This window comes from Macaca fascicularis, chromosome 5 (assembly GCF_037993035.2).
Source record: "Macaca fascicularis isolate 582-1 chromosome 5, T2T-MFA8v1.1".
Classification (NCBI taxonomy): domain Eukaryota; kingdom Metazoa; phylum Chordata; class Mammalia; order Primates; family Cercopithecidae; genus Macaca; species Macaca fascicularis.
The window spans coordinates 65037009-65064318 of record NC_088379.1 but is presented as its reverse complement, the minus strand read 5'-3'; the positions used below and the strand labels follow the sequence as shown (position 1 = coordinate 65064318).

General features: G+C 37.0%; 1 protein-coding gene and 1 long non-coding RNA gene across 6 annotated transcripts in view; one reads left to right on the top strand and one right to left on the bottom strand.

Moving 5' to 3' along the window:
- Positions 1-426: 426 nt before the first annotated feature.
- On the top strand, positions 427-20294 carry LOC135970933 (uncharacterized). 5 transcript variants are annotated; one of them, XR_010586863.2, is made up of 5 exons: positions 427-492; positions 1269-1387; positions 3301-3426; positions 6147-6259; positions 17288-20021. It is a non-coding gene; the product is annotated as an uncharacterized lncRNA (long non-coding RNA). The 5 variants fall into 5 exon arrangements; XR_012434895.1 differs by having other exon boundaries at positions 3262-3426; XR_010586864.2 differs by lacking the exon at positions 427-492 and having other exon boundaries at positions 1129-1387; positions 3262-3426.
- LOC135964442 (UDP-glucuronosyltransferase 2B9-like) overlaps positions 17114-27310 on the bottom strand; it is a 23189-nt gene continuing 12992 nt past the window's right edge. The window contains exon 6 of the mRNA XM_065545130.2: positions 17114-17535. Coding sequence (XP_065401202.1) covers positions 17256-17535 — 280 coding nt within the window. The 3' untranslated portion in view covers positions 17114-17255. The remainder of the gene's footprint in view (positions 17536-27310) is intronic.

Sequence of the window (27310 nt, the reverse complement as noted above, 5' to 3'; positions counted from 1 at the left end):
TTTCTTAAGCCTTCAATGAGCCTCCCTCTTTGCCTCCTGATCTCGGTTAATGTACACCTTGTGGCCACTTCAGTAAGCTGAGTGGCATTCGTGCCTGCAAAACCTTCCATTTTCTGCAATTTTCGCCTGATATCCCCCTAGGCCTGCAATACAAATGCCCTGTTCACCATGTGCTGGCCTCAGTAAGTCTTTTATAAAACTGACTGGGGCTTTCATCTGAGCCCTGGAGCACCACTGAGATTTTCCCTAAATTGATTGTCTTTCTCCTGCCTTCCCTTAAACTTTGCAGGGGTGCCTCTTAGTATCTGGGCAGCTGCTGTAGCTGGGCTGCCTCATTTGGATCCTATGGGGGTCCTCTTGTTTCCCAGAGACGCATTTGCATAGCCCAAACACGACCTGACTGGAGACAGCTTGCTTGACTTCCTAGCATTTCACCTTAACTTCCTGGAGGGAGCGCTCAGATTTTTTCATCTCAGGAGAGACTGGGGGCGTGTATCCTTTTGAGCTTGACTCCTCAAAGTCAGTAACTCTGGGTAAAGGGGGGTAGATTGGAACATATGGAGGAGGGGTCTCTTTTCCCTCCAGTGGTTCTTGCAAAACCGGTTTTTCCTGCGACTTTCTTTCTGTCTCCGTGTTTGCCAGAGAAGCTTTCACTTTTCACTCTGCTCATGCTAGGAGCTCCTATGACTTTCTTTTTAACTCTGTGTTTACAGGTGAAGCTTTCACTTTGTCTTTGTAGCTGCCAGCGCAGCTGATTTCTCTGCTCCAGTGCGAGCATTCCGCAATAAGCTGCTAAACAGGGCTGCATTCGGCCGTGAGTTAGTATAAGGAAATTTGGTCTGAACGCCATGACTGTCCTCGGACTCTGGTCACCACCTTAAACACGTGACCAATGGTCTCCCTATCTGTAGTACATTGGGCCGGCCAGCCAACACCAAAAGAGGGCTATTCTAATTCACAGAGAGCTCTCAGGATTCGATGGGTTAACTCGACTTCCTAACCCGCCCCCCCCGCAAAACCTTTCTTAAAGTTCTTTAACATGCATTCCAATGGGTTGGGTTTCGACAATTTTCCTCCCAGGTTATGACACAGCACATTCATCTTTCCTTTCATTTTAGACCAATCGGCCTCGGTTGGTCCTACACTTTGCTTGGATAGATGCTGGGATTGCTTCAGGGTCTGAGTTTTCATAATAGTGCTGTTATGAATATGGATGTGCAAATATCTCTTTGAGATACTGATTTTAATTGTTATGGATAAATATCCAGAAGAGGGATTGCTGCATCACATGGTAATCTTATGTTAATTTTTTTGAGAAACCTCCACACTGTTTTCAGTAGTGCCAAGTTTTTAAACAAACCTCATCACTCAGTTCCTTTGGAAGGAGGTATGTGCCACAAGATACATTTCCTCTATTATTAATGCATACTCATGCAAGTGTGCGTGTGTGTGTATTTGACTTAATACATATAATAAGAATTAAAATAGCATCTTTACACAGTAATGGGGAAAGATACTGTTAAAAAATATGGAAACCAGACTCTTCATTTATAATATTTTAATCACTAGTATGGATTCTTAGGAAGACTAGTGTTATTTGTTTAAGTATCTTTAATTTTATATTGTTCTAGTTCTGCTAAATAACTTGTATTTATTCCAGGCAGCTTTTCTCTTTAGTCATGAGGATTTATTTACCTGACTATGAGCACAAAGGAAAAGTTACTTGTTATTGGGAAGACGTTATATATTTCTCTCAACTATATAATCTAACATAAAACATTTTTTCATGTTCTTATTGGACATTTACATATTCCCTGGTAAATTCCTGTTTAGAACTTTTAAACATTTTTTGATTAGGCTATTTGTCTTTTTAACATTGAGCTGTAAGCTTTCTTTATATATTTTTTATATAAGTCACTTATCAGGTATGTAACTTGTAAATATATACTTCAAACTCTGGTTTCTCTTTTGACTTCATTGATGGTGTTCTTTGATGTGTGAAAATCTTAATTTTGATGAAACTCTGTTTATCAATTTTATTTTGGTTGCTTCTGCTCCTGGCGTCATATCTAAAAACCTTGCCAAATTCAATGTTCCAAAAAATTTTACTTTTCTGTATATACAATTGTTTTTGGTGCTTTGAAATATTAATGAATTCATCCTATTATCAACCCCATGAGGTTGATAATGCTATGACCACCACTGCCATTTCATTGGTGAGGAAGTTGAAGCAAATAAAGCCACCTTATTATTCCTACTTTTCTTTATAAATGTATCAATACCTGGATGATTTGTATAAAATATTCTGTTGTAAACGCTTCCTATAACTTTTTAACGTCAATGTTTTAGTGTAGGTGTGTCTGTGTATGACATGATTCATATATATGTATACAAATACAAATCTATGTATTTGGTGATCTATATATAGTGATATATATTTAAATCATGCCTTAGGCTCAAGAATATTTGTTGGGAGACTTGTTTAATGATGAGACTTCTGGTTAACAAAGACAAATAGGTTTCTGTTAATCTGGACCACTGTGATCATAAAGTGCTTCATTGATGTGCAGATTAAAGGTGTATGGCTTAATTTAGCTATTTTCCACAAACTTTATATACTTTTTGTATTCCTTGTATATATCTTTTTGTTATACTAAAAATTTAATGTTATATTTATAGGAGGGAACGATCAAAAGACTGTGGAAAAGAGAAAAAATTAGACATGATCATTTAAAATATAGTTATGTAGAATAATAATTATTATTTCAAACTGTCTTCAATAAACACATTGAATTTCCCAACATACCTATAAGATAGTAAAGTGATACTGTTTCTTGTTTCAAAAGAAATGGACATATATATGTGCATGTATGTTTAGCAAGATTGAAAATTCACTAAGTCCTTTTAGAGTGCATTTCCTATATTATCACAAACTAAAATTAAGAACTTACATTTGCTATTAAAGGTCATAAATGAGAATAAAACTACTATGAAATTTAGGATTGTTTTTCCTAGCTCTGTTAAGAATGATGATGATATGTTGATGAGAATTGCACTGAATTCATAGATTGCTTTTGGCTGTATGGTCATTTTCATAAAATTGATTGTACTCATCCATGAGCATGGGAGATGTTTCCATTTGTTTGTGTCGTCTATGATTTGTTTTGACAGAATTTTGTAGTTTTCTTAGTGGAGGTCTTTCAGCTTCTTGGTTGAGTATATTTCCAAGTATTTTATTTATTTTTTTTTTTCTTGATTCAGCTGTTGTGAAAAGGGTTGAATTCTTGATTTGACTATCAGTTTGAAGTCTGCATAGCCAAAGCAAGACTAAGCAAGAAGAAAAAATCTGGAGGTATCACATTCCCCAACTTCAAACTACTACAAGGCTGTAGCTACTGAAACAGGGTGGCACTGGTATAAAAACAGGTATGTCGACCAATGGAACAGAATCCAGAATCCAGAAATAAAGCCAAAAACTTATAGATAACTGATCATTGACAAAGCAAACAAAAACATAAAGTGGAGAAAGGACACCTTATTCAACCTATTCAACCAATGGTGCTGGGATAATTGACAAGCCACATGTAGTAGAACGGTACTGAATCCACATCTCTCGACTTATTTATTTATTTATTTATTTATTTTTTTTTTTTTTTTTTTTTTTTGAGACTGAGTCTGGCTCTGTCGCCCAGGCTGGAGTGCGGTGGCCGGATCTCAGCTCACTGCAAGCTCTGCCTCCCGGGTTCACGCCATTCTCCTGCCTCAGCCTCCCAAGTAGCTGGGACCACAGGCGCCCGCCACTTCGCCCGGCTAGTTTTTTGTATTTTTTAGTAGAGACGGAGTTTCACCGTGTTAGCCAGGATGGTCTCGATCTCCTGACCTCGTGATCCGCCCGTCTCGGCCTCCCAAAGTGCTGGGATTACAGGCTTGAGCCACCGCGCCCGGCCGACTTATTTAAAAAAAATCTACTTAAGATGGATGAAAAAAATTAAACCTAAGACCTGAAACAATAAAAACTCTAGGAGATAACATCAGAAAGTCTCTTCTAGACATTGGCTTAACAAGGACTTTATGACCAAGAACCTAAAAGCAAATGCAACAAAAACTAAGATAAATAGATGTGACTTAACTAAGTCACATCTATTTAGTTTAATTAAATTAAAAGGCTTCTGCACAGTAAAGAAATAATCAGCTGAGTCAACAGACAACTCACAGAATGGGAGAAAATATTCACCAACTGTGCACCTGACAAAGGACTAATATTCAGAATGTAGAGTTCAAGCAAATTAACAAGAGAAAAACAAATAATACCACTAAAAAGTAGGCCGATCAAGAATTGACAATTCTCAAAAGAAAATATACAAATGTCCAACAAACATAAAAAAAAAGTGCTCAACATCACTAATTATCATGGAAATGCAAATGAAAACCACAATGCAATACCACTGTCCTCCTGTAAGAATGAGCATCATTAAAATCCCTCAAATAATACAATACTGGCATGGATGTGGTAGAAAGGAAACACATTTACACTGCTGGTCGGAATGTAAACTAGTACAACCACTATAGGAAAGAGTATGGAGATTCCTTAAAGAACTAAAAGTAGATCTACATTTTTACCCAGCTATCCTACTACTGGGTATCTACACAGAAAAAAAGAAGTCATTATATGCAAAGACTCGTGCACTCATATCTTCACAGCAGCACAATTCCCAACTGTAAAAATATGGAACAAACCTAAATGTCCAACAACCAATGGGAGGATAAAGAAAATGTGGTACACACACACACACACACACACACACACACACACACACACACACACAGTCATACACCTTGGATTGCTACTCAGCCATAAAAATAACAAAATAATGCCATTAGCGGCAACCTGCATAGAGTTGGAGACCATTATTCTAAGTGAAGTTATTCAGGATTAGGTAGTCAAACATTGGATGTTCTCACTTGTAAGTGAGAACTAAGCTATGAAAACGCCAAGGCGTAAGAGCACTCTGGGAAAGGTCGGAATGGGAAGAGGGACAAAAGACTACACTTTGGGTGCTGTGTACACTGCTTGGGTGATGGGTGTGCCAAAATTTCAGAAATCACAACTAAATAAATTATCCATCTAATCAAACACCACCTGTTCCCTAAAATCTATTAAAATAATTTAAAATATGAGAATAAAATCAACCAGATGAATATTTTTAAGTGACCAGAAAAAATGGGTACATTGAGGCTCAGGGTGAAAGATTGGCTCAGCAGAAGCATGGGACTGGACCCCAGCTCTCCTGACTTTTAGTCCGATGTTCTCTCCACCACTCACTCACTCATTTCTACATTTCTAATTTTTTTTGGACAAAGATGTCTTGATTTTGTTGATATCACAAGGAAAGTCTGAATTGGCTCATAGAACCAAAGACTTAGTAAAATAGTTCAATATTACTGTAGGAAGCAGGTAGCAGTAGCTATATTTCTAATTCCATATACATTCTATTGGGGAAATGAATAAAGCTCTAAAATAATAAACATTTTGCCACAAGTTTTGGGAAAAAATGACGCTGAAGCACTATGCTTCAGCGTAAAGGCCAAGTAGCACTACTCATCTCAAAATATTGAAAGGAAGAGAGAGTTTTTAAATACAATTCAATTGTTTAATAATTCCTTTAACAACAGTTAAAATATGAAAATCCTGCTCAAAATGAAGCCAAAGTAATCTGAGTATTTGCAAAACAGTACCAATACTGTCAGTGGACTTCTTAATATTCTTGCATTTAAGTAAAATATATGAAATGTACTTAAGCTCAGTAAAATTTTTTTCATGTAACCTATGAATGGGAGCAACGAATTTCAATATAAACTCTACTAGTTTAAATATCAGCTCGTATGACTTTATACTATTTAACAGTTTTGCCAGTATTTTCCCTCTTGACGAAAACTGTTTCTAACCACTAAACAGGTATTAAATCTCTGAAAAACAAATTTTTATTTGACAAGGTAAGTAAGTTTTAAAGAGATTTTCTGTCACAGAAAGAAAGGAATCTTGCATCATAACCTTTCTTGTTGGAATAAACTGAAGAAGTCCCATCTATCTGGTTTCCCAGCTTCAAGACTCAAATACAGCTAATCTCTTTTCCCCTTCTTTCCAGTTCTAGCAAATTTCCAGAAATAAAACATACAACGTTGTATGATGGTAAATGTTACAGTTGCCACACAGGTCAGCAGGAACCCCATCACATCCAAAGAGTGGTACTGGAAACAGGTTAGGTCGTGGACTGCAACCCGAGGGTGCTTGGCTCCTTTATGGTGACTGAAAAATTCAATCCACAAGACTGCTCAACCTTTACTGGTTGATCATGACAAATTCTTGATAACTTCATAGTGTTCTCTTTATATCTGAAGGATAAACATAGAGGTACCAAAATTGAAAGTAAGTTTATTTTCTTGAGCATATCAAGTCCATGTAAGGTTTTTAACTAATTAATTAATTAATTAATTGAAACAGAATCTTGCTGTGTTGCCCAGGCTGGAGTGCAGTGGGGCAGTCTCGGCTCACTGCAACCTCCACCTACCATGATGTCAAGAGGTTTTCCTGCCTCAGCCTCCCAAGTAGCTGGGATTACAGGCACAAGACACCATGCCTGGCTACTTTTTGGATTTTTAGTAGAGACAAACAGGGTTTTTCCATGTTGGCCAGAGTGGTCTCGAACTCCTGACCTCAGGTGATCCACCCGCCTCAGCCTCCTAAAGTGCTAGGATTACAGGCATGAGCCACTGCACCCAGCACATGAAAGGTTTTTAAAGTTCTAAATGATTCAAAGTAAATGACACATAATTGACATAGAATTTGTGCAATTTAGTTTGAGTCATCATAGAAACTTTGGCTTTTACATTGGAATTTTATCATTGACAAATTTTTTAAAGTAAAATGGAAAGTCAGGAAAATTAATTTCTTACAGGAAAAACAAATATAAGCCATTTTATTATTACTTTTTAGTTTGTTAATTTTTAGTTTTTGTGGGTATTTACCAGGTATATATATTTATGGGATGCATGAGATGTTTTGATACAGGCTGTAATGTGAAATGATCACATCATGGAGAATAAGGTATCCTTCCCTTAAAAGGATAACTTTGTGTTGTGAACAATCCAATTATACTCTTTTAGTTCTCAAACAGGCATATGAGAATGTGCGCAATATCATGAGCAATTTTAAGTGCTTTAGGAAAGATAGTGGAAATACAATTTGAAAACTATCATGTTTAAGTTCCAAAAAGGAATTGTGTCATGGCGAGTGAAATGCCTCATAGCTAGTCACTCTGCTTCTACCCTACCTTTTGTCTCCTACTGTTTCCTACCCAGTAGCCAAAATTATATTTTTGAAATAAAAGTCAGATTTTGGCACTCCCCTAATTAAGATTTTTGCCTGACTTCTCATCATATTAAGAATAAAATCCAACTCTGTTATTTGGCCTACAGGACCCTGCAATGTCAAGCACTGGCAAACTGTTCTCCTAACACTTTTGCCATACACGCTAGGTCTTCTAGAGACATTGGCCTTCTATTTTTCTTTAGGGTGCCAAAAGTGTTCTCACCATAGCATCTTTACACATTTTGCCCCCTCCTTGTGCTCTTGGAACATTCTTTCTTGCAACAACCCAAGGCATGCTTCTATCTCTTTTTGAGGCTTCCCTCTAAGTATTACCTCTAAGAGAGGCTTTTCCTGGCCACACTATTTTCTCTACTGTTTTATGCTTATTTTGATACTCGATTCTTACAATGTTAAATATATTATATATCTTATAAAATGAACCTTTAAATATTAAAGCCAAAATATAAATATACATACACTAAGTGAATAGGTCAAAAGTGTAAGATCATCTTGAACATTATCTTGAAGAGAAGATACCAATTTACCTACTCTTCAGATCATGGTGTAGGATGTCACAACCTGCCTAGAATAACTCTCTTGTCCTGAACCATTTAGTCACTACTTTTGTCATCCAATTAAATAGTAGCCTGACTTCAAATATCATACATTAGTTTTCTTTGTTTATGTAACTGAATTATATAACATATATTCATTAGAGTACATTTTTTAAAACTTTTGTGTAGCCGTTGTTGGTTATACCATTGCTGTGTAGTATTTTGTTGATTGTTAAACCACAGATTATGTCATCATTTTGTGACCAATAGACATTTGGGCTACTAACAATTTTTGGACAATATTAATAATTCTGTCATAAACATTCTTGTATATGAAGTGCAAAAGTTCCCCCCCCACACAAGATGTGTGACAGCTGTGTGGCTCATCTGTTCAGTCGCCATACACGTTCAAGCCCCTTACGGGAGAGGGAGCAGGCAGACAGGCAAGTGCAGGAGCCTGGGCGAGCGCCCCTGGGCTCTGGCGCCACGGCAGCATACGGGGGTGGGAGTCTGCAACTCCTGAAGCCCAAGTGGGCATGTGTTAGTGTACTCTTTTAGCCTTGCCATGTACTGATGGCTTAAGTGTTAACCAGTTCAGCGTCCTGTTAGTACTCAGGTCCTTGTCCAGCATCCAGGAAGAATTAGGTCACACATGGACTTGGAGGACAAATGCAGGGGTTTCACTGAGTGGTGGAGGTGGCTCTCAGTGGGATGAATAGGGAGCCAGAATGGTGATGGAGTGGGAAGATGATCTTCCTCTGGAGTTTGGTCATCCAGCATCCAATCTCCTCTCGTCTCCAACCGTCTTCAGCTGAACTACTCTCGGCATTCAGAAACTCCTTCTCTTCTCTCTGTTGCAGTATTCTGCCATTCTTCTGCTCTTCTGTTCATGCCAGGCGTTTGGGGTTTATATCAGTACAAAATGGGGGGCATGGTGGGCCAAAAGGCAACTTTGGACCTCAAAAACAGAATGTCTCTTCTCATTTAAGGCCAAGAGTTTTCAGGCTTGAGGGTGGGACCTTTGCAGGGGAACCAACCACTTCTACCCAGTATTTTCCTGTTTCCTGTGTGGAAGAATTGGAACACTCTTGCATTGTTGGTGGTAATGACAAATGGAACAAGTACTTTGGAAAACAGTTTAGCAGTTCTTCATAAACATATTTCCCACATGAGCCAGCAATTCCACTTATAGTATTAATCCCAAAGAAAAATATGTTTATGCAAAAACATGTGTAGCAATGTTCCTAGAAGCCACAATTGGAAACAATCAAAAGACCAATGAACTGAAAAGTGAACAAAGAAAATATGGCATATCCATACTCTAAAATATTATACTGCTGTAAGAAGAAATGAAAATACACACTACAACGTGAATGAATCTAAAAACTATTTTTAAAAAAAACCCAAAAAATTATGCTCAGTGAAAGAAGTCACTTATACAACACCCTAAATTGTATGATTCCAGATGGATTCATGACTCGTAAGCATTCTAAATATATTGGGATTTTACACCTTAAATAGGTGGCTTTTAAGTCATGGAAATTACGTGTAATTATCAAGCCTGTCACAATAATGCAAACAATAAAAATGAATTTTTCATCAAGAAAATAGTTATGTTTTTAGAGATTTTAGATATTTAATTAAAATATTTTATCATATTTCTTTAAGTTTATCCTTCCTTTCTACTGTGGACTGATCATATGATTTTTTAAAAAACTGTTTTTTTAGGAAAAGAAGTCGTCAAATTGTCCCTGTTTGCAGATGACATGATTGTATATTTAGAACAACCCATGGTCTCAGCCCAAAATCTCCTTAAGCTGATAAGCAACTTCAGCAAAGTCTCAGGATACAAAATCAATGTGCAAAAATCACAAGCATTCTTATACACCATAACAGAGAGCCAAGTCATAAACGAACTCCCATTGACAATAGCTTCAAAGAAAATAAAATACCTAGGAATCCAACTTACAAGGTATGTAAAGGACCTCTTTAAGGAGAACAACAAACCACTGCTCAGTGAAATAAAAGAGGACACAAGCAAATGGAAGAACATACCATGCTTATGGATAGGAAGACTCAATATCATTAAAATGGCCATACTGCCAAAGGTAATTTATAGATTCAATGCCATCCCCTCTAACCTACCAATGACTTTCTTCACAGAATCGGAAAAAACTGCTTTAAAGTTCATATGGAACCAGAAAAGAGCCCGCATTGCCAAGACAATCCTAAGTCAAAAGAACAAAGCTGGAGGCATCACGCTACCTGACTTCAAACTATACTACAAGGCTACAGAAACCAATGGAACAGAACAGAGCCCTCAGAAATAATACCACACATCTACAGCCATCTGGTCTTTGATAAACCTGACAAAAACAAGAAATAGGGACAGGATTCCCTATTGAATAAATGATGCTGGGAAAATTGACTAGCCATAAGTAGAAAGCTGAAACTGGATCCTTTCCTTACTCCTTATATGAAAATTAATTCAAGATGGATTAGAGACTTAAATGTTAGACCTAATACCATAAAAACCCTAGAGGAAAACCTAGGTAATACCATTCAGGACATATACATGGGCAAGGACTTCATGTCTAAAACAACAAAAGGAATGGCAACAAAAGCCAAAATTGACAAATGGGATCTAATTAAACTAAAGAGTTTCTGCACAGCAAAAGAAACTACCATCAGAGTGAACAGGCAACCTACAGAATGGGAGAAAATTTTTGCAATATACTCATCTGACAAAGGGTTAATATCTAGAACCTACAAAGAACTCAAACAAATTTACAAGAAAAAAAAAAAAAACATCAAAAAGTGGGCAAAGGATATGAACAGACACTTCTCAAAAGAAGACATTTATGCAGCCAACAGACACATGAAAAATGCTCATCTTCACTAACTGTCAGAGAAATGCAAATCAAAACCACAATGAGATACCATCTCACACCAGTTAGAATGCCAATCATTAAAATGTCAGGAAACAACAGGTGCTGGAGAGGATGTGGAGAAATAGGAACACTTTTACACTGTTGGTGGGATTGTAAACTAGTTCAACCAGTGCAGAAAACAGTGCAGCAATTCCTTAAGGATCTAGAACTAGAAATACCATTTGACCCAGCCATCCCATTACTAGTTATATACCCAAAGGATTATAAATCATGCTGCTGTAAAGACACATGCACACATATGTTTATTGCAGCACCATTCACAATAACAAAGCCTTGGAATCTACCCAAATGTCCATCAGTGACAGACTGGATTAAGAAAATGTGGCACATATACACCATGGAATACTATGCAGCCATCAAAAAGGATGAGTTTGTGTCCTTTGTAGGGACATGGATGCAGCTGGAAACCATCATTCTTAGCAAACTATCACAAGAACAGAAAACCAAACACCGCATGTTCTCACTCATAGGTGGGAACTGAACAATGAGATCACTTGGACTCAGGAAGGGGAACATCACACACCGGGGCCTATCACGGGGAGGGGGGAGGGGGAAGGGATTGCATTGGGGTTGATGTAAATGACGAGTTAATGGGTGCTGACGAGTTGATGGGTGCAGCACACCAACATGGCACAAGTATACATATGTAACAAACCTGCACGTTATGCACATGTACCCTACAACTTAAAGTATAATAAAAAATAAAAAATAATAAAATAAAATAAAATAAAATAAAAACAAAATCCCTGAAGCCAACAGAGATCGGTGGCCAATATTCAATATTCTTTTTTTTTTTTCAATTTTTTTTAAAAAAAATTATACTTTAAGTTCTAGGGTACATATGCACAATGGGCCGGTTTGTTCCATATGTATATATGTGCCATGTTGATGGGCTGCACCCATTAACTTGGCATTTACATTAGGAATATCTCCTAATGCTATCCCATCCCCCACCTCCCCACAATGGGACCCGGTGTGTGATGTTCCCCTTCCTGTTTCCAAGTGATCTCATTGTTCAGTTCCCACCTATGAGTGAGAACATGCGGTATTTGGTTTTCTGTTCTTGTGATAGTTTGCTGAGAATGATGGTTTCCAGCTGCATCCATGTCCCTACAAAGGACACAAACTCATCCTTTTTTATGGCTGCATAGTATTCCATGGTGTATATGTGCCACATTTTCTTAATCCAGTCTGTCACTGATGGACATTTGGGTGGATTCCAAGTCATTGCTATTGTGAATAGTGCCACAATAAATATATGTGTGCATGTGTCTTTATAGCAGCATGACTTATAATGCTTTGGGTATATCCACAGTAATGGGATGGCTGGGTCAAATGGTGTTTCTAGTTCTAGATCCTTGAGGAATCGCCATACTGTTTTCCACAATGGTTGAACTAGTTTACACTCGCACCAACAGTGTAAAAGTGTTCCTATTTCTCCACATGCTCTCCAGCACCTGTTGTTTCCTGACTTTTTAATGATTGGCATTCTAACTGGTGTGAGATGGTATCTCATTGTGGTTTTGATTTGCATTTCTCTGATGGTGAGTGATGATGAGCATTTTTTCATGTGTCTTTTGGGTGTATGAATGTCTTCTTTTGAGAAATGTTTGTTCATATCCTTTGCCCACTTTTTGATGGATTTTTTTTTTTTTTTTTGTAAATTTGTTTGAGTTCTTTGTAGGTTCTGGATATTAGCCCTTTGTCAGATGAGTAGATTGCAAAAATTTTCTCCCATTCTGTAGGTTGTCTGTTCACTCTGATGGTATTTTCCTTTGCTGTGCAGAAGCTATTCAGTTTATTTAGATCCCATTTGTCAATTTTGGCTTTTGTTGCCGTTGCTCTTGCTGTTTTAGACATGAAGTCCTTGCCCATGTATATGTCCTGAATGGTATTACCTAGGTTTTCCTCTAGGGTTTTTATGGTTTTAGGTCTCACATTTAAGTCTCTAATCCATCTTGAATTAATTTTCATATAAGAAGTAAGGAAAAGATCCAGTTTCAGCTTTCTACTTATGACTAGTCAATTTTCCCAGCACCATTCATTCAATAGGGAATCCTGTCTCATTAGTTGTTTTTCTCAGGTTTGTCAAATATCAGATGGCTGTAGATGTGTGGTATTATTTCTGAGGGCGCTATTCTCTTCCATTTGTCTATATCTCTGTTTTGGTAGCAGTACCATACTGTTTTGGTTACTGTAGCCTTATAGTATAGTTTGAAGTCAGGTAGTGTGATGCCTCCAGCTTTGTCCTTTTGGCTTAAGATTGTCTTGGCAATGTGGGGTCCTTTTTGGTTCCATATGAACTTTAAAGCAGTTTTTTCTGATTCTGTGAAGAAAGTCATTGTTAGCTTAGTGGGGATGGCATTGAATCTATAAATTACCTTTGGCAGTATGGCCATTTTAATGATATTGATTCTTCCTATCCATGAGCATGGTATGTTCTTCCATTTGTTTGTGTCCTCTTTTATTTCACTGAGCAGTGGTTTGTTGTTCTCCTTGAAGAGGTCCTTTACATCCATTGTAAGTTGGATTCCTAGGTATTTTATTCTCTTTGAAGCAATTGTGAATGGGAATTCATTCATGATTTGGCTTTCTGTTTGTCTGTTATGGTGTATAAGAATGCTTGTGATTTTTGCACATTGATTTTGTATCCTGAGACTTTGCTGAAGTTGCTTATCAACTTAAGGAGATTTTGGGCAGAGACAATGGGGTGTTCTAAATATACAATTATGTCATCTGCAAACAGGGACAATTTGACTTCTTCTTTTCCTAACTGAATACCCTTTATTTCTTTCTCTTGCCTGATTGTCCTAGCCAGAACTTCCAACACTATGTTGAATAGGAGTGGTGAGAGAGGGCATCCCTATCTTGTGCCAGTTTTTAAAGGGAATGCTTCCAGTTTTTGCCCATTCAGTATGATATTGGCCATGGATTTGTCATAAATAGCTCTTATTATTTTGAGATGTGTTCCATCAATACCGAATTTATTGAGCATTTTTAGCATGAGGGGATGTTGAATTTTGTCAAAGGTCTTTTCTGCATCTACTGAGATAATCATGTGGTTTTTGTCTTTGGTTCTGTTTATATGCTGGAATATGTTTATTTATGTGCGAATGTTGAACCAGCCTTGCATCCCAGGGATGATGACCACTTGATCATGGTGGATACACTTTTTGATGTGCTGCTAGATTCACTTTGCCAGTATTTTATTGAGGATTTTTGCATCAATGTTCATCAGAGATATTGGTTTAAAATTCTCTCTTTTTTTTTTTTGTATTTCTGTCAGGCTTTGGTATCAGGATGATGTTGGCCTCATAAAATGAGATAGGGAGGATTCCCTCTGTTTCTATTGATTTGAATAGTTTCAGAAGGAATGGTGCCAACTCCTCCTTCTACCTCTGTTAGAATTTGGCTGTGAATACTCTGGTCCTGGACTTCTTTTGGTTGGTAGGCTATTAATTATTGCCTCAATTTCAGAGCCTGCTATTAATATATTCAGGGATTCAGCTTCTTCCTGGTTTAGTCTTGGGAGAGTGTAAGTGTCCAGGAAATTATCCATTTCTTCTAGATTTTCTAGTTTATTTGCACAGAGGTGTTTATAGTATTCTCTGATGGTAGTTTTTATTTCTGTGGGGTTGGTGGTGATATCCCCTTTATCATATTTTTGCATCTATTTGATTCTTCTCTCTTTTCTTCTTTTTAGTCTTGCTATTGGTCTATCAATTTTGTTGATCTTTTCAAAAGATCTGCTCCTGGATTCATTGATTTTCTGGAGGGTGTTTTGTGTCTCTATCTCCTTCAGTTCTGCTCCGATCTTAGTTATTTCTTGCCTTCTGCTAGCTGTTGAATGTTATTGCTCTTGCTTCTCTAGTTGTTTCAATTGTGATGTTAGGTTGTCAATTTTAGATCTTTCCTGCTTTCTCTTGTGGGAATTTAGTGCAATAAATTTTCCTCTACACACTGCTTTAAATGTGTCCCAGAGACTCTGGTATGTTGTATCTTCGTTCTCATTGGTTTCAAAGAACATCTTTATATCTGCCTTCATTTTGTTATGTACCCAGTAGTCATTGAGGAGCAGGTTGTTCAGTTTCCATGTAGTTGAGTGGTTTTGATAGAGTTTCTTGGTCCTGAGTTCTAGTTTGATTGCTCTATGGTCTGGGAGACAGTTTGCCATAATTTCTGTTCATTTACATTTGCTGAGGAGTGCTTTACTTCCAAACTTGCTGTCAGTTTTGGATAAGTGTGATGTGGTGCTGAGAAGAATGTATATTCTATTGATTTTGGTTGGAGATTTCTGTAGATGTCTATTAGGTATTCTTGGTGCAGAGTTGAGTTCAATTCCTGGATATCCTTTTTAGTTTCTGTCTCGATCTGTCAAATGTTGACAGTGGGGTGTTAAAGTCTCCCATTAGTATTGTATGGGAGCCTAAGTCTCTTTGTAAGTCTCTAAGGACTTGCTTTATGAATCTGGGTGCTCCTGTATTGGGTGCATATATATTTAGGTTAGCTCTTCCTGATGAGTTGATCCCTTTATCATTATGTAATGGCCTTCTTTGTCTCTTTTGATCTTTGATGGTTTAAAATCTGTTTTATCAGAGACTAGGATTGCAACCCCTGCCTTTTTTTTTGCTTTCCATTTGCTTGGTATATCTTCCTCCATCCTTTTATTTTGAACCTATGTGTGTCTCTGCATGTGAGATGGGTCTCCTGAATACAGCAAACTGATGGGTCTTGACTCTTTATCCAATTTGCCAGTCTGTGTCTTTTAATTGGAGCATTTAGTTCATTTACATTTAAGGTTAATATTGTTATGTGTGAACCTGATCCTGGCATTATGATATTAGCTGGTTATTTTGCTCGTTAGTTGATGCAATTTCTTCCTAGTATCAATGGACTTTACATTTTGGCATGTTTTTGCAATGGCTGATACCTGTTGTTCCTTCTTTCCATGTTTAGTGCTTCCTTCAGGATCTCTTGTAGGGCAGGCCTGGTGGTGACAAAATCTCTAAGCATTTGTTTGTCTGTACAGGATTTTATTTCTCCTTCACTTCTGAAATGTAATTTGGCTGGATATGAAATTCTGGGTTGAAAATTCTTTTCTTGAAAAATATGGAATATTGGCCCCCACTCTCTTCTGGCTTGGAGAGTTTCTGCTGAGAGATCTGCTGTTAGTCTGATGGGCTTCCCTTTGTGGGCAACCCGACCTTTCTCTCTGGCTGCCCTTAAGATTTTTTCCTTCATTTCAACTTTGGAGAATCTGACAATTACATGTCTTGGCGTTGCTCTTCTTGAGAAGTATCTTTGTGGCGTTCTCTGTATTTCCTGAATTTGAATGTTGGCCTGGCTTATTAGGTTGGGGAAATTCTCTCGGATCATATCCTGCAGAGTGTTTTCCAACTTGATTCCATTTTCCCCAGCACTTTCAGGCATACCTATCAGACATAGATTTGATTTTTTTCACATAAAGCCATATTTCTTGGAGGCTTTGTTCATTTCTTTTTACTCTTTTTTCTCTACGCTTCTCTTCTCCCTTCATTTCATTCATTTGATCTTCAATTGCTGATACTCTTTCTTCCAGTTGATCGAGTCAGTTACTGAAGCTTGTGCATTTCTCATATAGGTCTTGTGTTATGGTTTTCATCTGTATCAGTTCTTTTAAGGTCTTCTCTGCAATGATTATTCTAGTTATCCATTCATCCATTTTTTTAAAGGTTTTTACTTTCTTTACACTGGTTACGTAGTTCCTCCTTTAGCTCTGAGAAGTTTGATTGACTGAAGCCTTCTCTCAATTCATCAAAGTCATTCTCTATCCAGCTTTGTTCTGTTGATGGCAATACTACTCATCTTAAAATATCAAAAGGAAGAGAGACTTTCCATACAATTTCACTATGTAATAGTCTCTTTAGTAGCCGTTAAAACAATAGAATCTTGTTCAAAATGAAGCCAAATTATTCTGAGTATGTGCAAAACCGCACTGATACTGTCAGTAGACTTCTTCATGTTCTTGTGTTTATGTAGAATGTGTGAAATACAGTTAAGCTGAGTAAATATTTTTTTGTGTAAACTATGAATTAGAACAACAAAATTTCAATATAAGTTCAACAAATTTCAATACAAGCTCATATGGATTTACATTATTTTGTGTTTTCTGAAGTGTTTTCTTCATTTCCACAAAATATTTCTAACCATTAACTGGCTGGTAAATCTCTGAAAAACAAATTTTTATTTGACAAAGTAAATTTTAAAAATATTTTTATTTTTATTTATATTTTTATTTTTTGGTCACAGGAAGAAAGAAATCTTGCATCATAACCTTTCTTCCTGGAATAAGCTGAAGTAGTCTCATCTATCAGGTTTTCCAGCTTCAAATCTCAGATACAACTAATCACTTTTTCCCTTCTTTCCTTTTCTAGCAAACTTCCAGAAACAAAACAGACAACATTTCATGATAACAAATATCACAGTTGCCACACAGGCCAGCAGGAACCCAATCACATCCAAAGAGTGATACTGGAACCAGGTGAGGTCATGGGCTGCAGGCCGAAGGTGTTTAGCTCCTTTGTGTCGCATGAGAAATTCAATCCAGAAGACTGCTCGATCCAGGGGCTTCACTGGTTGATCATGTTGAATTCTTGATAATTTCATAACATTCTCTTTATATCTGAAGGATAAAAATAAAGATACTAATGTTGCAGGAAGAGACTTTTACAAACCCCCTCAGACACCGAGTTAAAGAAGGAAGGGGTTTATTCATTTGGGAGCATCAGCAAGGCTCCTGTCTCAAGAACTGCGCTCCCCAAGCGAGCTGTCCCTTTTAAGGGCTCACAACTCTACAGGTGTCCACATGAGAGGGTCGTGATAGATTGAGCAAGCAGTGGGCACGTGACTGGGAGCTGCATGCACCAGTAATCAGAACGGAACAGAAGAGGACAGGCATTTTTACAACGCTTTTCCATAAAATGCCTGTAATCTATAGAGAAGATAACCAGTTAGGTCAGGGGTCAATCTTTAACTATCAGGCCCAGAGTGTGGCACCAGGCTGTTTGCTTGTTCATTTCATTTCTGCCTTTTAGTTTTTACTTCTTTTTTCTTTAGAGGCAGAAATTGGGCATAAGGCAATATGAGGAGTGATCTCTTCCCTTGCTAACACTGAAAGTAAGTTAATGTGTCTGTGCATATCAAGTTTATGAAAGGCTTTTAAAGTGCCAAACAGTTCAAAGTAAATGTCAAAGAATTGACATAGATTTGTGTACTTTAATTTGAGTCATCATAGAAAGTTTGGCTTTTAAATTGGACTTTTCTCATTGACAAATATTTTCTAAAGTAGAAATTGAATGTTAGGTGAGAAAGTTAATTTTTTTTGAAGCAGAGAAAATATAAGGCATTTTAATTTGCTTTTAATTGTTTAATTTTAAGTTTTTTGGGGTACAGATTAAGTGTATATAATTATGGGGTATATGAGTTGTTTTGATACAATGTGAAACTATCACATCTTGAAAAATAGGATATTCATCCCTTAAACATTTGTCCTTTGTATTATGAACAATTCAATTACATTGTTAGTTCTCAAACAGACATATGAGAATGTGCTCAATATCATGAACCATTTTAAGTGCTGTAAGAAAGATCGTGAAAATGCAATATGAGAATTATCATCTCTAAGTTCCTAAAAGTAATTGTGTCATGGTGAGTGACATTCCTCATAGCTAGCCACTTTGCTTCTACATTACTGTTTTGTCTCCTACTGTTTCCCACCCTGTAGCCAGAATGATTTTTTGCAATTAAAGTCAGTTTATAGCACTCCCCTGATTAAGACTTTTGCCTGGCTTCTCATTATTTAAAGAATAAAATCCAACTCTGTTATTTGGTCTACAGAACCCTACATTGTTTGACACTGGCAAGCTCTTTTCCTAACACTTTCCCCCTGCACACTGTCTTCTAGATTGGCCTTCTCTTTTTTTCTTTAAGCTCCCAAAGGTGTTCTCATCTTAGCACCTCACACATTTTTTTCCCTCTCTCCTGTTCTTGGAGTATTCTCTCTTGCTACAACCCTAGGCATGCTTCACTCCCTTTCTATGGCTTCCTTCTTATGTTACTTCTAAGAGAGGCTTTTACTGACCACACTATGATGGAACCTCTAGGATTTTCATCATTTTCTGTGCTTATTTTGCTATTTGATTTCTAGAGTTTTAAAATGCATTATATATCTCATGAAATAAACATTTAAGTATTAAATACAAAAGATAAATATACGTACACTAAGTGAATAGTTCAAAAATGTAAGATCATCCTGAACATTATTTTGAGGTGAAGATATCTACTTACCTACTGTTCAGATCGTGGTATAGGATATCACAACCTGCCTAGAATCATTCTCTTTTTCTGATCCATTTAGTCACTACTTTTGTCCTCCAATTAAGTATTAGCCTGACTTTGAATAGCATACATTAGTTTTGCTTGTTTATGTAATTGAATGATATAATATGTACTAATTAGTGTCTTTTATTAATGTAGCAGTTCTTCTGTAATTCCACTGCTGTGTAGTATTTTGTTGATTGAGAAAGCACAGATTGTTTCATCATTTTGTGATTAATACATATTTGGGTTGGTAATAATTTTTAGACACTATTGATAATTCTGTCATAAACATTCTTCTAGATGGTATTATATTTATATATTTATACATATCTCTTGGGTATATAATTGAGAGTAGAATTGCTGAGATAAAAGTAGATGCATAATTATGATCCAGTTCTTGACTCTAACATTTTATGAAGTGTATTTTTTTATCTCAAAAATGTAAAGATATGTTAGCTATAGTTTTTATAACCTCCCTTACTTCCACTATGACTGCATCACACAGTTTCTATGACATTAAATCTTATTATATTTACTAAGTTTTGAGAATTACCCACCACATATCACATCAAGTAACTATTCAACATGCTCTAAGAAAATGTGTCTTCCAGTTGATATATATAATACATATATGTGTATTGTATATGTACACATGTTCGTGTGTGTATCACTTTACATTATAAGATTCCATTTGTTAATTGTGCTCTTCAAATGTTTTATGTCTTTACCCATTATTTGCTCTTTTTTTTAAGTCTGTTTAGATTGAATAAAAGTATTCATATAATCACATTTATATCTACCAGCTTGCTTTATATATATTTTTTCTATTTGTCCAAGTTGGTTTGTGTTTCTTTTCAATTATTTCCTATCTTCTTTAAAAGTTTTTTTTTATCATTCATTAACCTTCTTTTTTTGTGATGAAGTATTTTTAAAGTATTCCTTTAGATGATACCCTCCTTATTTAAAAGCATTATTGATAGTAGTTATAAATGCTGAATCGATGGTAGCTGGACTCTGCAAGGAATTTTGCACATTGATATCTTTGGGTGTGAAAAAATAAAATATTAAAAATTTAACTTAAAATTGTATTTTTTGTGTTTCAAAGACCATCATCAAAAAGGAAAATTTAGTGCACCAATAATGGGACAAAATATTTAAAAAGTATATATCTGACATGACTCATTATATATAAATAGTTCCTAAAACTTAATAAGGCAAATAGCAAAGTTTAAAAATGTTCCAAGGATTGTAGTAGACATGTTTTCAAAGAAGATACATGAATGATCAGTAAGCACATATAAGGATTCTCAATGTCTTTAGCCGTAATGAAAATGCAATCTGATACCAGGATGAGAGATCATTTTACACCCACTAAGAAGGCTTTAACAAAAAGACAGATAATGACACGTTTGGCAAAAGTATGGAGGAATTGTAACCACGTTGTACTGCTGGTGGTAGTGATGAATGAAACAAGTACTTTGGAAGAGAGTTTAGCAGTTCTTCATAAACATACAGTTCCCACATGAGCCAGCAATTCCACTTGTAGTATCAACTCAAAAGAAAGGAAAACAGTTTTATGCAAAAACTTGTGTAGCAATATTCCTAGTAACCACAACTGGAAACAATCAAAAGGCCAATGAACTGAGAAGTTAACAACTAAAATATGACATATCCTTACTGAAAAATATTAAACTGCTATAAAAAGAAATGAAGTATTAAAACACACAACAACATGAATAAAACAAACACCATAAAAAACACCAAAAAGTTAAGCTAGGTGAAACATCATTTACACAGCACCCTAAACTGTATAATTGCATTTATATGAAATTTCTCTAGAGAGAATAATCTCTAGAGAAAGGAAACAAATTAGTGTTAGACTAGGGCAGAGTCGTCATAGGAAGTGAGTTCTGTGTCATTGCAGTTTCTTTTGTGCTGATAAAAATGTTCTAAAATTATGGGATAATGATGGCTTCATGGCTCTGTAAACATAGTAAATATATTTGGAGTTTATACCACAAAGAGGAGGATTTTATGGTATCAAAATTAAATCTCAATTTCAAGTCCATTACAATAATGATAATAATAAAAGTTAATTTTTCAGCAGGAAAATCATCATGTTCTGAGGCATTTTAGATATTTAATTAAAATATTTATTATATTATTTCATTTATTCCTCCTTTCTACTATGGATTCATTATGTCAAAATTTTAAGAAATGTATTTTTTGGAACTGAGTGGCACTCACAGCAGCTCAAGGAAGCCTGCCTGTCTCTGTAGACTCCACCTCTGGGGACAGGGCACAGCTAAACAACAACAATGACCACCACAACAACAACAACAATGACGACAACAACAACAACAACAACAACAAAAGCAGCACAAACCTCTGCAGGCGCAAACGACTCTGTCTGACAGCTTTGAAGAGAGCAGTGGATCTCCCAACACGGAGGTTGAGATCTGAGAAGGGACAGACTGCCTGCTCAAGTGGGTCCCTGACCCCTGAGTAGCCTAACTGGGAGACATCCTCCACTAGGGGCAGACCGACACCACACCTCACACAGCGGAGTATGCTCCTGAGAGGAAGCTTCCAAAGCAAGAATCAGACAGGTACACTCACTGTTCAGCAGTATTCTATCTTCTGCAGCCTCTGCTGCTGACACCCAGGCAAACAGGGTCTGGAGCGGACCTCAGGCAATCTCCAACAGACCTACAGCTGAGGGTCCTGACTGTTAGAAGGAAAACTAACAAACAGGAAGGACACCTACACCAAAACCCCATCAGTACGTCACCATCATCAAAGATCAGAGGCAGATAAAACCACAAAGATGGGGAAGAAGCAGGGCAGAAAAGCTGGAAATTCAAAAAATAAGAGCACATCTCCCCCGGCAAAGGAGCGCAGCTCATCGCCAGCAACGGATCAAAGCTTGAGGGAGAATGACTTTGATGAGATGAGAGAAGAAGGCTTCAGTCCATCAAACTTCTCAGAGCTAAAGGAGGAATTACGTACCCAGCGCAAAGAAACTAAAAATCTTGAAAAAAGAGTGGAAGAATTGATAGCTAGAATAATTAATGCAGAGAAGGTCATAAACGAAATGACAGAAATGAAAACCATGACACGAGAAATTCGTGACAAATGCACAAGCTTCAGTAATGGACTCGATCAACTGGAAGAAAGAATATCAGTGATTGAGGATCAAATGAATGAAATGAAGCGAGAAGAGAAACCAAAAGAAAAAAGAAGAAAAAGAAATGAACAAAGCGTGCAAGAAGTATGGGATTATGTAAAAAGACCAAATCTACGTCTGATTGGGGTGCCTGAAAGTGAGGAGGAAAATGGAACCAAGTTGGAAGACACTCTTCAGGATATCATCTAAGAGAACTTCCCCAACATAGTAGGGCAGGCCAACAATCAAATTCAGGAAATAAAGAAAACGCCACAAAGATACTCCTAGAGAAGAACAACTCCAAGACACATAATTGCCAGATTCACCAAAGTTGAAATGAAGGAAAAAATCTTAAGGGCAGCCAGAGAGAAAGGTCAGGTTACCCACAAAGGGAAGCCCATCAGACTAACAGCAGATCTCTCGGCAGAAACTCTCCAAGCCAGAAGAGAGTGGGGGCCAATATTCAACATTCTTAAAGAAAAGAATTTTCAACCCAGAATTTCATATCCAGCCAAACCAAGTTTCATAAGTGAAGGAGAAATAAAATCCTTTACAGATAAGCAAATGCTTAGAGATTTTGTCACCACCAGGCTTGCCTTACAAGAGACCCTGAAGGAAGCACTAAACATGGAAAGGAACAACCGGTACCAGCCATTGCAAAAACATGCCAAAATGTAAAGACCATCGAGGCTAGGAAGAAACTGCATCAACTAACGAGCAAAATAACCAGTTAATATCATAATGGCAGGATCAAGTTCACACATAACAATATTAACCTTAAATGTAAATGGACTAAATGCTCCAATTAAAAGACATAGACTGGCAAACTGGATAAAGAGTCAAGACCCATCAGTTTGCTGTATTCAGGAGACCCATCTCACATTCAGTGACATACATAGGCTCAAAATAAAGGGATGGAGGAAGATTTACCAAGCAAATGGAGAACAGAAAAAAGCAGGGGTTGCAATACTAGTCTCTGATAAAACAGACTTTAAACCATCAAAGATCAAAAGAGACAAAGAAGGCCATTACATAATGGTAAAGGGATCAATTCAACAGGAAGAGCTAACTATCCTAAATATATATGCACCCAATACAGGAGCACCCAGATTCATAAAGCAAGTCCTTAGAGACTTAAAAAGAGACTTAGGCTCCCATACAATAATAATGGGAGACTTTAACTAGGATATCCAGGAATAGAACTCATCTCTGCAGCAAGCAGACCTAATAGACATCTATTGAACTCTCCACCCCAAATGAATAGAATATACTTTCTTCTCAGCACCACATGACACTTATTCCAAAATTGACCACATAATTGGAAGTAAAGCACTCTTCAGCAAATGTACAAGAACAGAAATTATAACAAACTGTCTCTCAGACCACAGTGCAATCAAAATAGAACTCAGGACTAAGAAATTCTATCAAAACTGCTCAACTACATGGAAACTGAACAACCTGCTCCTGAATGACTACTGGGTACATAACAAAATGAAGGCAGAAATAAAGATGTTCTTTGAAACCAATGAGAACAAAGATACAACATACCAGAATCTCTGGGACACATTTAAAGCAGTGTGTAGAGGAAAATTTATAGCACTAAATGCCCACAAGAGACAGCTGGAAAGATCTAAAATTGACACTCAAACATCACAATTAAAAGAACTGGAGAAGTAAGAGCAAACATATTCAACAGCTAGCAGAAGGCAAGAAATAACTAAGATCTGAGCAGAACTGAAGGAGATAGAGACACAAAAAACTCTCCAAAAGATCAATGAATCCAGGAGTTGGTTTTTTGAAAAGATCAACAAAATTGACAGACCACTAGCAAGACTAATAAAGAAGAAAAGAGAGAAGAATCAAATAGACACAATAAAAATTGATAAAGGGGATATCACCACCGACCCCACAGAAATACAAACTACCATCAGAGAATACTATAAACACCTCTACGCAAATAAACTAGAAAATCTAGAAGATATGGATAATTTCCTGGACACTTACAGGCTTCCAAGACGAAACCAGGAAGAAGTTGAATCCCTGAATAGACCAATAGTAGGCTCTGAAATTGAGGCAATAATTAATAGCCTACCAACCAAAAAAGTCCAGGACCAGATGGATTCACAGCTGAATTCTACCAGAGGTACAAGGAGGAGCTGGTACCATTCCTTCTGAAACTATTCCAATCAATAGGAAAAGAGGGAATCCTCCCCAACTCATTTTATGAGGCCAACATCATCCTGATACCAAAGCCTGGCAGAGACACAACAAAAAAAGAGAATTTTAGACCAATATCCCTGATGAACATCGATGCAAAAATCCTCAATAAAATACTGGCAAACCGGATTCAGCAGCATATCAAAAAGCTTATCCACCATGATCAACTGGGCTTCATCCCTGGGATGCAAGGCTGGTTCAACACTCGCAAATCAATAAACGTAATCCAGCATATAAACAGAACGAAAGACAAGAACCACATGATTATCTCAATAGATGCAGAAAAGGCTTTTGACAAAATTCAACAGCTCTTCATGCTAAAAACGCTCAATAAATTCGGTATTGATGGAACATACCTCAAAATAATAAGAGCTATTTATAACAAACCCACAGCCAATATCATACTGAATGGGCAAAAACTGGAAAAATTCCCTTTGAAAACTGGTACAAGACAGGGATACCCTCTCTCACCACTCCTATTCAACATAATGTTGGAAGTTCTGGCTAGGGCAATCAGGCAAGAGAAAGAAATCAAGGGTATTCAGTTAGGAAAAGAAGAAGTCAAATTGTCCCTCTTTGCAGATGACATGATTGTATATTAAAAAACCCCATTGTCTCTGCCCAAAATCTCCTTAAGCTGATAAGCAATTTCAGCAAAGTCTCAGGATACAAAATTAATGGGCAAAAATCACAAGCATTCTTATACACCAGTAACAGACAAACAGAGAGCCAAATCAGGAATGAACTTCCATTCACAATTGCTTCAAAGAGAATAAAATACCTAGGAATCCAACTTACAAGGGATCCAACTTACAAGGGATGTCAAGGACCTCTTCAAGGAGAACTACAAACCACTGCTCAGTGAAATAAAAGAGAACACAAACAAATGGAAGAACATTCCATGCTCATGGATAGGAAGAATCAATATCGTGAAAATGGCCATACTGCCCAAGGTTATTTATAGATTCAATGCCATCCCCATCAAGCTACCAATGAGTTTTTTCACAGAATTGGAAAAAACTGCTTTAAAGTTCATATGGAACCAAAAAAGAGCCAAGATTGCCAAGACAATCCTAAGTTAAAAGAACAAAGCTGGAAGCACACGCTACCTGAGTTCAAACTATGCTACAAGGCTACAGTAACCAAAACAGCATGGTACTGGTACCAAAACAGATAGATAGACCAATGGAACAGAACAGAGTCCTCAGAAATAATACCACACATCTACAGCCATCTGATGTTTGACAAACCTGAGAGAAACAAGAAATGGGGAAAGGATTCCCTATTGAATAAAGGGTGCTTGGAAAATTGGCTAGCCATAAGTAGAAAGCTGAAACTGGATCCATTCCTTACTCCTTATACGAAAATTAATTCAAGATGGATTAGAGACTTAAATGTTAGACCTAATACCATAAAAACCCTAGAAGAAAACCTAGGTAGTACCATTCAGGACATAGGCATGGGCAAGGACTTCATGTCTAAAACACCAAAAGCAATGGCAGCAAAAGCCAAAAGTGACAAATGGGATCTAATTAAACTAAAGAGTTTCTGCACAGCAAAAGAAACTACCATCAGCGTGAACAGGCAACCTACAGAATGGGAAAAAAAGTTTTGCAATCTAGTCATCTGACCAAGGGCTAATATCCAGAACCTATAAAGAACTCAAACTAATTTACAAGAAAAAAACAAACAACCCCATCTAAAAGTGGGCAAAGGATATGAACAGACATTTCTCAAAAGAAGACATTCATACAGCCAACAGACACATGAAAAAATGCTCAACATCACTGGCCATCAGAGAAATGCAAATCAAAACCACAATGAGATACCATCTCACACCAGTTAGAATGGCAATCATTAAAAAGTCAGGAAACAACAGGTCCTGGAGAGGATGTGGAGAAATAGGAACACTTTTACACTGTTGGTGGGACTGCAAACTAGTTCAACCATTATGGAAAACAGTATGGCGATTTCTCAAGGATCTACAACTAGAAACACCATATGACCCAGCCATCCCATTACCTGGTATATACCCAAAGGATTATAAATCATGCTGCTATAAAGACACTTGCACACGTATGTTTATTGCAGCACTATTCACAATAGCAAAGACTTGGAATCAACCCAAATGTCCATCAGTGACAGATTGGATTAAGAAAATGTGGCACATATACACCATGGAATACTATGCAGCCATAAAAAAGGATGAGTTAGTGTCCTTTGTAGGGACATGGATGCAGCTGGAAACCATCATTCTTAGCAAACTATCACAAGAACAGAAAACCAAACACCGCATGTTCTCACTCATAGGTGGGAACTGAACAATGAGTTCACTTGGACTCGGGAAGGGGAACAGCACACACTGGGGCCTATCATGATGAGAGGGGAGGGGGGAAGGATTGCATTGGGAGTTCTACCTGATGTAAATGATGAGTTGATGGGTGCTGACGAGTTGATGGGTGCAGCTCAGCAACATGGCACAAGTATACATATGTAACAAACCTGCACGTTATGCACATGTACCCTAGAACTTAAAATATAATAATAATAATAATAATAATAATAATAAATGTATTTTTTATATTCTCTATATCCTTTTAAAAGTATTTTTGTGTAGAAAATTGTTTCACTAACTGGCTATTCATTAGACATATGGGTTTCAAATACAATTTTTAAATAAGTAATACAAAAAATA